Here is a 12,927-nt window from a genome sequence, read left to right on the forward strand (position 1 = left end):
TCCCTTTTGAAAAAGGTTGTTTAAAATTTTTTCAATTCATAAAATTTTTTTTTTTTTTTTTTTTTTTTACATTTTGTGACATAATAAGCTACAAACTTCATTGTATTTTATTGGATTTTACTATGCTGGACCAACACAAAAAAAGTGCATAATTTAAAAGAGGAAGAAAAATTTAAATTGTGTTAAAGAATTTTACAAATAAATAAAAAGCCAGTACTTTGCACCTGTAATTCATTTCATGTTAGCCTCTACTAACTTTCCTCTTCTCACTAACTGCATATTCAGACACAAAGGTAGTTCACCTTCTTCTATTTGCAAAATACCGCAAACGTGCACCATTTCCAGATTATGCATTAAATAATCAAATAAGCTTTGGATATCATTTTGTAACCTTTTCCAGTGTTTATTTCCCACACAGTTTTAGCTGTGGCCTGTCTGCACTGGTGTTTGATTTTCAGTATACTGTCTATTCACTAATGCTCTCTAACAAACCTGTGAGGCCTTAACAGAATATCTATAGACAAGTAAGATTTAGTTACATGCAGACAGGACAGGTTCGTTAAGAACCGTGTGACTCCAGAAAGCAGTTGTTTGACTGGATTTTAATTTTGAATTAACTGATTAAAAAATACATACAAAAGCTGGACATGCAAAGCTTATAACAGGTAAAAGAGTTTTCTTTCAGGCTTCACCTAGATCATCTGGCACTAACTTGTCTTTTTGTGAAACCTACTCTGAGAACCTTTTTGTATGAGCTGTCTCACAAGGCAACCTGTTGTTCCACACAAGAATGCTACTGTCTGCTTGGATGAATGTGAAATGTGAGCTTTGCTTAATGGAGGAGGGTTTAGCCAGCCCCTCCCTAGAGTCTGACTGTATTTGTCACACAAAAAACATTGCAAGTCAATTCTTTGAGCACACATAGCAACAAAAGTATTTCCAAAATTGACAAGAGATGCAAATATTTTAAAGCTTCCTATTTTCATTTTAATTGAAAAATGTAATTGGAAAAAAATAAATAAATTCTGGAAGATGTTCATTAAAAGTTTAGGAAAATAGATTACAAGCATTCTTCTCGAACTGCATGACTCCTCTAAATGTTGCAGTTTGATCACAGTACATCAAAATCTAATTTATAAAAAAAGACAGAGAAAGCCTTATTGACAAAAATGTTTTTTATTAAAAACAAGATTTTTAAAAGTAACATTCTGTCAGATGTGATCCATACCCATCGATTTAGTAAAATTCCCAAATTAACTCACACCTTTAGAATTAAAATAAGAACTGATGAAAGATAAGCTAAATATACACAAACGCATATTCGTATCTAAGATAAAGTAAAAATGTAGTTCTAGACTAAACACGTATTGTTTTATTGTTGGATTTTATACTGACATCAGGTGCAAATAACAGAAACAAATCTTCATTTTCAGGCCAGTTTAGCTCCAAGGCTATTCCATCAGCATATGACAAAACAAGACAAAAATACAAGCAGCAACAGCAGCAAGAAACCGTATCACCATGGCAAAAGTTACTATTTTGCAATGTAATTCTATATTATTCTAGGAAATACAAATTACTTGGTTACATACAAAAAAAAAAAACAAACAAACAAACTATCAAAAAAAAAAACTAACAAAATGCGAGATACTTAATTAAAAAGCACAACGCCTTGGAAAAAAAAACAAAAACAAAAAAAAAAAAAACAGGACGACACGATGAACACTTTGGCACTTATCAGTTTCCATGTACAAATAATTGCAAAAATACCAACATGTGATACAAAGGAGCGACAATAAAACAGTGATTATTAATAAAATATATATATATATGTTTTTGGTAAGCTGCATTTATTCCATTTTAATAATATAGAAAATATGTATATATATATATTTTTCCAGGAAAATTACACCTTCAGATAAAATAAGAAGTGATGCAACTCTGCCTGTTACAACAGACATTAAGTCATAAATGTAAAACTTTTTAAAAATGTTTTTTTTTTTTCTTGACTTGTTCTTTACCTAAAATAAACATAGGCTTCTCAGTGCTATTGTATGGCATGTATAATATCATACTTTCACTCAATGGGGGGTGAAGAAAATTATGCATCAAAGAAGTCAGTTAATGCATTCATGGAACTCTTAACACTTAGGTGTTTTCATGTGTAAACGCAGTCAGTATTTGAATAAAGCCAAAGGCCAAGCAGTTTGAAGTCTTACCCAAATCTCTCTATGCTGTAGTGCATTTCTTAACAAGCATATACATGTGTGACCTCAGCCGATAAGCAAAACAAGGCAGTAATTTATGTGTTTGACTCGACATTTCTCTCAGTCACAGAGACCTTTTTATGCTGAACAACAACCCTCTGGCCTCCTTGGAGCCTGGGTGTGGTTGCGAGTGTAAAGTCTTCTTTTGATCCTGCAGAACCACGGGAGCCCGCAGAAAATGACTTCACCTGAACTCCTTTTCCTCCCACCTCAAATCCTGCCTGTGAAGGCCTCTGTGGTACATGAGCAGAGCTCTGCAAGTATTGTGTGCTGTGCTTTCCACCGGAAGATCCATTCTCAACTACAAACACCTGAGTGTTTGTAGTTGAGACGGCTCCCAGTGAGGAGCCCTGTGCCATCTGCCCAGACACTCCATTCACTCCCACTTGCCCTTCAACCAGCACCACACCCTGAGAACTTGGGAGGCCTCCAACTTGTATTAATCCTTGACTGAGCCCAGGTTGACTCACCTGACCAACCACCTGCTGAGTTCCCCCTGACACAAGCACCATTTGGGGATTTGACTCAACTACATACATGGGGGCAGCTGCTGCGTAGTACATAGCAGGCTGCTGTATGAGAAGTGTTTGGTTAGGGATGACGACTGTCTCTTTGACTTTAGGAAGCGTTGCCGAAGCCTTGGCGTGCTCAGTAATCCGCTCCTCTTGGATGAGGGTAGAAGACCCAGATGCTTTGTTGAAGGTACTGAGGGTGTTGACATTGACAGGCTCTCTGTCTCTAATCACCTCTTTGTGGGTATGGACCTGGGTGTGGGTCGAGGTGGATGGCCTAGCAGTGAACACGGTTTCCTTCGAGAGATTAGAAAGTCCCACATCCACCGAAGTGCTCTCCAGGGACTTTCCATTGCAGATTTCAGCCAGGGTTTTGAATTTTGGCCCCAGGTCATTAAGGAAGGCAAGATCATTATCATTTTCAAGGAGGCTGCAGCATCCCACAGAAGCTCCCTGCGAGTCGTCTTCCTCGTATTGATAGATCACTTCCTTGTCCTTCTCCAGATATTGCTGTGGAGCTTGTCTTGTTTTCTGCAAACAAATGAGAGTAAATTAGATCAATTACACGACTGAGTGAAATGCAGTTCCACAATGCCCTCTGAGTAAAAAATGCGATGAAAAAATATGATTGACATGCAATCATGTATCTAGACTTTAGGGAACAGGCTGAAATCCAGTCTGGTGTACAAATCTGACGTACAAAGCCAAGGCAAGTCTCAGCTCTTCAAAACATTAATTGGAACAACCAAAACCACAGTTATAACATTTATCAATGGTTTAATGAATATGGTTTAATGTTTACCTCAATAAAATTGCAGTTGTATCTTCAATGAACATTATTAGAATGGATATTTTACTTTACTTTGAATTGGAGATTTAGGTAGATTAATTGGAAACTACTTTAAACATGTTTGCATTTCTAGTCTAATCTAAGCAGTAAACAAGTTCCAAAGAAAGGAATGAATGGTTAAAAAATGAGTGAGGCATAAAGTAACAAATGAGAATAAACATTGGATTTTTAAATAAACATAAGAAGTTCTTCTAACCTGACGCGTGTTTTTTATTGATGCTAAATAAAAATAAGGTATAAGAGTAAAGTTCAGTCTTTTTTTTTTCTTTTTTTTATAAATAATCCAAAGAGGGATATCTGTATGAGACAGGATGTTGCCACACCAAAAAAATAGACGGCTGTGAACCATTACTACAATATTACTCAACTTTTAAACCCTCTCTGGATAATAATTTAATAATATTGACATCCACCTCAGGAACATTTTATCAGAGGCTAACAGCTTTCGACTCACGTTATGTCGTTATTCCAGTGTTTCTAAAACTTCACACGATGAAATTGTCTGAGCCAGCACACTGAAGGCTTTTTCCTAGAGTAATAACCTTCAGTACTTCTGCAGCTGTAAAGTGTTTATGATTTTATTCACCCTTCCTATAAAGCTGAAGTAGTCTGCCCTCTGACTGAGCTTTACGCTGACCTGTTCAAGAGTGTCTGATTTTGTAAGCTTTCATATTCAGCACAGAGTATAAACCTGACTCAGCGATGTTTACCTTAGCAGTTCTTGGATACGTTTTTTTTTTTTTTCTTTCTACACCAAGTCTTTACTTATTGTAAATGCTAGTTAATTGCTAGCGATTATTTAAAATAAGACAAACCTGGAAACTACTTTTATTCATTTTTTTTGTTTTGTTTTTACTGGCATGTTTTTTTTTTAAATTATTGAAATTATATACACTTAAAACCTTACTTTTACTTTACTTATGATTTACATTAAATAAACATTGCTCATGAAACCTGAGCTCTAGAGCTCGTGCTCAAGTCAAGTCTGAGGGTAAGTCAAGTCTTAAACCTATGTTTGTGCTAGTTAAGTTTGACTTGGGTCTAGATCATGGGCTTGTGTCCCAATCCCTAGTTGACAAACTTACAATTGAATAGTATTGCCCCAGATAATGCTCTGGCAGGGCCATTCCATCGAAGGCTGTCAATCTTTGCTTGGAGAAGCTCATCTCTCGGCCCGTCATAGTCCCTGCGCCCATGAAACCCATCTCTCGGCCCGTCATAGTCCCTGCGCCCATGAAACCCATCTCTCGGCCCGTCATAGTCCCTGCGCCCATGAAACCCATCTCTTGGCCCGTCATAGTCCCTGCGCCCGTGAAGCCCATCTGATCTTGGTTTGCATGGTAGTAGTTGTATTTGTTGTCCATCCACATCTCCTCTCCTGTCAGGGTTCCACCCCCACCCATTCCAGCACCAGCTAAATTGTCAAGGTACGCAGCTCCCCCAGACATGTTGATGTTCTTTGTATTTATGGTGCTGCCATCAACATCCAATGGAACTTGGACAAGAGGAACATCCTGTGAATTAGAAAACAAAAGAACCCTCTGTCAGTGACAATGCATTCTACAATTCGAAAAATCCTCGCATTGCCTTTGGATGGTGAAATCTTTTTGCACCTTGTCTTCCCCCTGTCCCTCGGTGTGATATGAGATGAGATGTTCGTTCGCCTCGAAGGGAATAGCCTTAAAATCTCTTGCGGCATTTCCACACAGGCAGAAGAGCAGCAGAAGGGGAATCACTACAAAATACATTGACAACAATGTTTAAACAGTGATCGTGCTTAGTAAACAATTTTGATTAAGGCACTTCCTTTCTTCAATGAGCAGGTTTAAGAAATCAAAAATACAGCAACTTATTGAGTCATAGTTGTGCAATGTAGGCATAAGTCACACATCTCTTCAGAAGCCACCTAAGACCCACCCTATTTTTGTTTTAATCTTTCTGTTCATGCAACTACTTGTTCTGTTAGTTGTGTTGTGACTTAAAGATTCTTATCAGAATTTCCCAAAAGCGTAAATATCCCAAAGTCTTTACTCACACAGAAGGAGCAAGAGTCCCAGCAGCAAGAGCAAGATACCGCCAGGTCCAAATTTTACATTGCTTTTGCTGCGTAAATTGCAGGCCTTGGTGTTTCCCTCACATGTGCACACAGTTATGTCGAGTTGCTGGAGATCATTGCACGACTTCCCTTGCTGGTCCTTGACATTCAGGGTCACTTTGTAGTTGCCAGGCCACAGCTTTCCCTGGTTTCGAAGAATAACCGTGGTTTCTAAAGAAAGACGACACCTGATTGTCAGATTTGTAACCCGATGGGGAAGCTTATTTTCTACTGTTAGTTTAACAAAACCAAACCGAAAAGGCTCTATTTTAATTTCAGCATCAAAATACATTTATTTGAAAGATAACTATTTTTTTTTTCCTGTTTTATTCCTGTTACTGCAACATTTCACTAGTAATCTTACAAAAATACATTGGGTGACATTAGCTGTAAGAAAACTGAGTTTGAGTTTTATTTAATCTAATTTACTACTATGGGATAATCAAACCTGAAAAGGAATTATGTAATACTGTAAAAACTAAGGAAACTATTCAACAAAAACAAACAAGGAAAAAAAATACCATTAAAGGGCTCTAAAGTCCATTTGCCTTTGTTGTCATCAATCACATTAAATGTAAATGGTTGTCCATTGGGGTACATATCTTCGTCCTTTGCCGTGACATAGATTGCATTTTCACCATAGCACGCGGTTTGAGCTGTTGAGGTCAGTTGTGGACAATGGTCGTTGTGGTCCTCCACCTGAATGGCAATGGTTCCTGTTGCAGTTTTTGCAGGGATGTCTAAGACACAGTTAAAGGAGAAATAAGTCATGCTTTTTCTGTGCAAAACATTGATTTCAGGCAAGAATTTAACCAATGCCATATCTTCAACAACTTACCGTCAGATATGCAAATAATTTTGGCATAGTATGTTCCATTGACCAAATAGATTGACTCTCGGTCAGGATATTTATTCAACCTGATTTCTGCAGTTTTCTCATCAATGGAAAACCAGTTGTCCGCATCATACAACTTTGCATACCTGCAAGTAAAAGAGCAAACAATTCAGTTTAGATTGCTTTGGTTTATTTATGTAGCTCCAATTATTTTCAAGAAATTTTACAAGACCAACATTCAGTTATATGAACTCAAAATGGGTCTAAATTAAATTTATATCAATCCAATACATAATATTCATATTATGTGCTTTTGGATTCAGATCCAATACCTCAACAGTCAATAACTATGAATTATCTTGTAATATTAGTACAATACTGTCAAATTCAATTGATCTTATAATGTTATTTGAGAGGAAGTAACTTAAAAACCTACTTCATAAAAGGTTCTACATTTTATAACCTTCTTTGTCACATGAAAGGTAAATGCTACAGAGATTATTGTTGTCTTAAAAATGTTGTATGTCCAGCATTTTAAATGAAGGGACATGGGGATGTGATATAATACTTTAAATAATTCTGTATGTCAAGATTTGTTCACAACACTGAAATATTAGTAAAAGGCAGGAGAGCAAGTGACTGTTTAGGATTTTCTTAGAATAAAAGAATGGATAAGTGAATGTCTGCAGTTTGATCAAGCATATGTGAACTGAGGAAAAATAAAAACAACAAAAAATACAGCACTTCAAAGTCAGACCTTTGTGTAAGTAGTTTGAAAAATAATTAACCTTTTCCATGTTGCTATTGAGTGAACAAGCAGGTTGGTTTGAAGTGCAAAGACAGTAAAACAGGAACATCTGCTATGTGAGAGACATTACCTCACGTTTGTGGCAGTCTTCAGCGTGTCACTGTCAATAGCAGCGTACGTTGCTATAACTTGGGTCAGGGACGTGGTAGTTATTTCCTCAGAGACGGTCACCACTTTTACAGTGGGCTGGAATCGAGCCCCCTCTTTCTGATTGACAACATTGATTTTGATGGGATACGACTTGGATGATGAAGCGCCTGAAACCACCGTGCTGCTGCCGAAGTTGTACTCTGCAACATTTTTGACCCTGATTCCGAGACTTAACGTCTTTATTTCCTCGTAGTCCAAAGCCTATTGAGAATAAGCAAATGATTAGCAAGAGATGCAAGCTTTCAATATTTAGCAACAAAATGTTGTGCTTTAAGATTCCTGGCCGCTATCCAGATGCTGTCAGAAAGAGAGGTTAAAGCCATTTTGGGGAGTTTTGGATATTTGCAAGACCGGAAGAGACTCTTAATTTGCCGTCTTGTGTTGATGGTGTCAACTAATAAGAATTATCCTCAGTTTGGGCTGAGACACTCATGCACACTCATACAAAAAATGTTTAGATAGGCTTCCAGAACTTCTAAATTGTTAATGTGGCAGCATTTTCAAAAATGTTAGTGTGTACCAGGTCAATTTTGAATAATGTATTAGCAAAGAATAGTACAAGTGACTAAGAGTTAGTCACTAAGAGTGCTAACTGTGCCACAAGCCTAATATGATGTGCATTAAAAGGTTTTTATTTTATTTAAACAGACCTTAATGATTTTGATGACTCCCTCGTTGGTCTTTTTGTCAGTTGTGATTTCAAAGTAACCTCCCTCATTTCCGGAAACAATTTCATACAAAGCACACCAGTTGTCTGTTTGGACCAGATCCAGGTCAACTGCTTGTATCCTTAGAACTTCAATACCGATTGTGTTCTCCTCCACTCGACCTTCATACTAAAAAAAAAAAAAAGAAAAACAAACAAACAAACAAACAAACAAAAGAGAACATTCAGATTGGGACATTATCAATACAGTGTTTAACAGAATAATTGTATGCTGATTGCGTCAAATGTACCGTTTCTTGTGCCAGTGTTGGTATATTGTCATTTATGTCTGTGAGTTGAATCTCAATTTCACCAGTCCCTGTGTATCCTCCTGCTCTGCCTTCCATGTCAGAAGCCAGGATGGTCAACTTATGTATGCTTTTGGTCTGGAAGAAAAAAAAAGACATTGAACATAATGAAACTAAGTTTTAACTCAGTCATGACTCTGTGCTTACTTGTAAAGCTCAAATGAAAACTGCATGGTGACTCACCTCTCTGTCTAGAGTGGTCTTTGCAACAATGACCTCTCCTGTTCGGGAGTTGATGGAGAACATCCCGGCAGCATTAGTGCTCTCATCTATTCTGTAGAAGATCCTGGCATGGCTAGTGGCCGGATCATCATCATCCGTTGCTATCACTTTCATGACAACAGTACCTAACAAAATAAACAACATAGTTATGACACTGCAGCTGACGCATTTTTTTGTAACCCAGATCAAAGATGTTTTGCAGATCTTTAATACCGAGTTTGCTGTGTTCGCTGACTTGTCCAACTTGGTCCATCTTTATGACAGGAGTGCAGTCATTACGGTCCACAACATTAATAACGAGAGTAATGTCGTTCTCAGCACGAGTCCCATCTTGGTATTTTGCCACACCAAGAAGCTAAAAAAAGAAAAGAAAAAAAAAGCAGAATGTATTTTGACATTTCATTCATTTTCACTATATTTACAAAAACAACAACGAAACAATTTTTAGTTGCTCTTACACGATACTGTGCAATTTCCTCTCGGTCCAGAATGGAGTGGACCCTAACAAAGCCAGTACGCTGGTCAACAGAAAATCTGCCCTGTGGGTATTCATTTACACCAGGACCAGTTAAAGAGTATGTTATCTGCTGATGTGTCTCCTTGTCTGAGCGAATCTGCAACACAGATGCATAAGACAAAGATGAAAACCACATGGAAACATAGCTTATTCAAACAGCAGGAATCAGCATATCTAATTTTAAGCATTCGTAACTGGAATGTCCTTCACCTTTATTTTTAGACATTATTATAAAGTACTTCTAATATAATTTAAAAGGCATGGTACCTCAATTTGTGATTTAGAATATTTTTTGGGGAGTAAATTATCTTGCAATCCTGTAAAACAATTAAAGTGATAGCTTGAATTTTTTTAACTGAAGCTATTAGTAACAGTTTACTCACCTTTAGTTTATAGATATCATGTTGTTGTGAGTTTACAGTGAAGGACAAAGAGGTACTTGGACAGACCTCCTATTTTAGCCTAGTTCATCTATTTAAACAATCTTATATTAAAATATGTTCATATTAATGAAATACTATATGAGCAGCGATTAAACCCCCACCCTTTCACACGATACTGTTGTTAAATTTGTTGTCTCTTCTGGGCTTAAGAACCATGAAGTATTACACTAAAATTATCTTTACTGAGACTCTCAAAGTTACAGCTGAAAAAGTTGTGAATTTTAGACACAGTTTAAGATCTACAGTCCAAATTCAACTTGTATATTTATAATAGGTCTGTCAATAGATTAAAAACTTCCGATTAATTACCCTCTGGCACTGTGATTAATCGTGATTAATCACTACGCCTAACTTTGTCAGCTTGAAATGTACATATGCGTGCATATGTGTTTCTCGAAGGTATGGTGCTCTGGGCAAGTCCCTCCTTCTCTGACACTCCAACCAATTAAAATACAAGTATCTGTTTTGTTTTGTGTATAGGTAATGTAATTTCCCAGCACTCAACAACAAGTATGAAACTACACGTACACAAGTAGTAGAAAACTTGTTCAGTTTGCTATTACGTGGGTATCAAACTGGCTGCCCCACCCATTTCTGATGCTGCCCTGGTCAATTGCCCATATAGCCTATATCAAACAATGTAAATTTTCCAAAAAAAGGTTTAAGAGAATCTTTTATTGTCTCCAACTGAACACATCTGAAGATTCTCAGTTTTTCAGGTATGTATTTGTGTGTTCTGTGTTGATTTCGAAGTGTGGCTTACGGGATAGCATTTTGAACAAGACTTTGAAAAGGGAGGACAAACAGGTGCACACCTTAGCAATGTGGTCGTAAGTGGTGTAGTCCTGTCCCTCGGTAAGGTTTCTGGGAGCTAGGATCCATTCTCTTTTCTGCCTCCTCAGTACTTTACCATGTCCTTTCACCGTCACAGGAACAAGCTTCAGGAAAACAAAAAAAAAATAAATAAAAAATAAAAATAAAAAATCAGCATATAAACAAGAGATCCAGATGTAATAATTACTAAGTCATGGAAAATCCCACTGCTGCTGTTTTACATCGATTTGTAAACATACAGGTCTGGAAAAAAATAGTACTGCAAAATGCTGCAATTCCATTCCATTTCAGCGTCTATCAAATTCCAGCTCAAGCACATATTATTCTGTTATGAGTCACTGATTGGGTGATTGCTGTAACCCAGCAACATTGTGAAAGACATTGTGAAAACAAATGTGGGCTCTTCCACCAGATATAAACCATAAAAATTATTGTAGCATTAGAGGAGCGTTGAAACCACGGCGTTCACGTTATTTTAATGCCTTGTCATTTTTCCACAAATACGTTCCCAATAAAAAGTAGGTATTACATTTTAATTTGTTTTCAGTATTTTGTACAGTGAAACAAAACTGTTAATTTTTGCGTACTTTCAAATAGCACAATGACAAGAAACACAATGGACTTTTTTTCAAGGTATAGAACCATCTTTTGTTTGTTTCCGTTTATTTAACTAAGGCTTCCTATAAGAATGTTACATTTAAACTCCAAATTTAAACGTACTTTTCTATAAGAAAAAAAGCGGTAGCTTGATAAATTCCCCACTCATCCATTTTTTTTCTTTAAGAAAGAAAGGAACTTCTTCATTTACCTTCCCTTCTTTCTTTTTTTTATTTACTTATTTATTTATTTGCTTATTTACTTATTGATGTTATTGCTGAAATATGACACCAGAACCTAATTAAACTTTGCGCAGCTCTAAGTTTTCAACATTCAATATGTATGAGCTATGGCTGGATTAGAAAGAAACGAGGAAAAAAATACAACTAGTTCCCCTTCCAAAAAGACAGCGAAGGGAAAGTGAGATTCTTTGTAAACACAGTCACTTCGCGTTATAATGATTTTACCGAAGCGAATCCGCTGTCATTACCCTTCGCATTAAGTAGAGCCACACCTGTTGAAAGCCCGTCTCTCATTACTTTGCGAAGACATATTTGGAGAAGGGAAAGAAAACAGAACAAATGCCGTTACTTACAGTGAGGAAGTATATCAGCAGAAAGAAAAGGCTGCATCTGAGCAGGGAATCCATCTGTTAGCAAAATAAGAAGTTTTTTTCTTTTCTTTTTTTGGTTTGTTTTTGGTCCTCGTTTTGAAGTGAGATCGCTGGAGTTGAGATCCGGTGTAGTCTTTTGTTAGCTGCTGTTAGACTTTGACCCGGTGCAAGAGGAATGAGCTGTATATCAGCTCTGGGCGTGTCTTCTCCTTCTTTAGAACACTCTGGATAAGAAGTGATACCAGAATGTTGTGTAAAGCTTAATAGCACTTTTCTTTTCTACAGTAATGGAAAAATTGAGGTGGGGAAGAGGGGAGGAAACAATTTTAGGCGAGGTAACAAAATGAGTCAAGACTTGTCAGACCCAGCCATGTGGACCTAAAGAGTTAATGTTTGAAACATCCCCGCATTTGCTTTGGTATTTCATTCTACCTCCGGTAAAACGCCACAGAAAGCTGACAAGTATCCCGTAATGTTGCTACATCAGTCCGTATTAAACACCGTAAAAACGGACAGCCCTAAATAAAATGTCAGTTTCTGTGGTTTTCAGTCGTTTTAAAATGTCCTGGCTGTTCTCAGTTAGTCAGGATTTATTTAGCTCATGTCTGTAAGTAGACTTTACTCATAGCTTTAAAAGGGGTTTGAGCTTTCATTTCTACGTTGTAAGACTACAAATAACAAAATCCATTTTAAGAAATAAAAAGAAGCGACTTCAAAATAAAGTGTTGTAAAATAAAACCTAAAACCCAAAGTTAAATGACCACCCTTGTTTAACACCAGGTCAAAAAATTTAGTTGATTTAGTCACTGGGTCACTATTCATTTATTTATTTATTTATTGTCATTTCTACTTTGACATTTAGAACACTCAACCATATTTTCTTTGTTTGTTTTTGTTTTTGCTTTTTGCTTCTGACAACTGCAACCTTGCAAGGATAAGCAGTGTGGACAATGAATAGGAGATAGACTGATGAACGGATGAGTTTTTTTATATGGCATATTTCATTTTTTAGTAGTTCCTGGTCATTTTGACCTTTTGTCTTTGCATGCCTGTTTTATATTTTAATTTTCTTAGTATAGAGTAGTGCTACCCAGGCATGAATTTGCATCCACCAGCTGCATCTTTTACAGTCACTTTGACAATTTAAAATAATTTCCTGGATTCTTATGG

At 36.8% G+C, this 12,927-nt stretch overlaps 1 protein-coding gene across 3 annotated transcripts; it reads right to left on the minus strand.

Annotated features, from left to right (window-relative positions):
* Positions 1 to 1,892: 1,892 nt before the first annotated feature.
* LOC106958827 (desmoglein-2-like) lies at positions 1,893 to 12,007 on the minus strand. 3 transcript variants are annotated; one of them, XM_015050951.1, is made up of 15 exons: positions 11,740 to 12,007; positions 10,529 to 10,651; positions 9,212 to 9,367; positions 8,967 to 9,108; positions 8,715 to 8,878; positions 8,475 to 8,609; positions 8,168 to 8,353; positions 7,438 to 7,718; positions 6,563 to 6,705; positions 6,246 to 6,464; positions 5,665 to 5,895; positions 5,243 to 5,364; positions 4,952 to 5,143; positions 4,715 to 4,873; positions 1,893 to 3,310 (listed from the first exon to the last, which is right to left on the minus strand). In XM_015050951.1, exons 1-15 carry the CDS (start codon positions 11,791 to 11,793, stop codon positions 2,303 to 2,305), a joined length of 3,315 nt encoding a protein of 1,104 aa, XP_014906437.1. In that variant the 5' UTR covers positions 11,794 to 12,007; the 3' UTR covers positions 1,893 to 2,302. The 3 variants fall into 3 exon arrangements, with proteins under 3 accessions (XP_014906437.1, XP_014906436.1, XP_014906435.1); XM_015050950.1 differs by having other exon boundaries at positions 4,715 to 4,912; XM_015050949.1 differs by having other exon boundaries at positions 4,715 to 5,143.
* Between the last annotated feature and the right edge of the window lie 920 nt (positions 12,008 to 12,927).

The sequence above is a fragment of the Poecilia latipinna genome, unplaced genomic scaffold (genome assembly GCF_001443285.1).
Source record: "Poecilia latipinna isolate Pla-1442-1.1 unplaced genomic scaffold, P_latipinna-1.0 Scaffold1020, whole genome shotgun sequence".
NCBI classification, from domain to species: Eukaryota; Metazoa; Chordata; class Actinopteri; order Cyprinodontiformes; family Poeciliidae; genus Poecilia; species Poecilia latipinna.

What these genes read in the sequence shown, in the direction of transcription:
- LOC106958827 (XM_015050949.1), bottom strand. Translation starts at nt 11,793, where the DNA reads ATGGATTCCCTGCTCAGATGCAGCCTTTTCTTTCTGCTGATATACTTC. An exon ending in CTTACGACCACATTGCTAAG is followed by an intron (nt 9,368 to 10,528) that starts GTGTGCACCTGT and finishes TCTGTGTTGCAG; the next exon opens with ATTCGCTCAGACAAGGAGAC. An exon ending in AGACCACTCTAGACAGAGAG is followed by an intron (nt 8,610 to 8,714) that starts GTGAGTCACCAT and finishes TTTTTCTTCCAG; the next exon opens with ACCAAAAGCATACATAAGTT.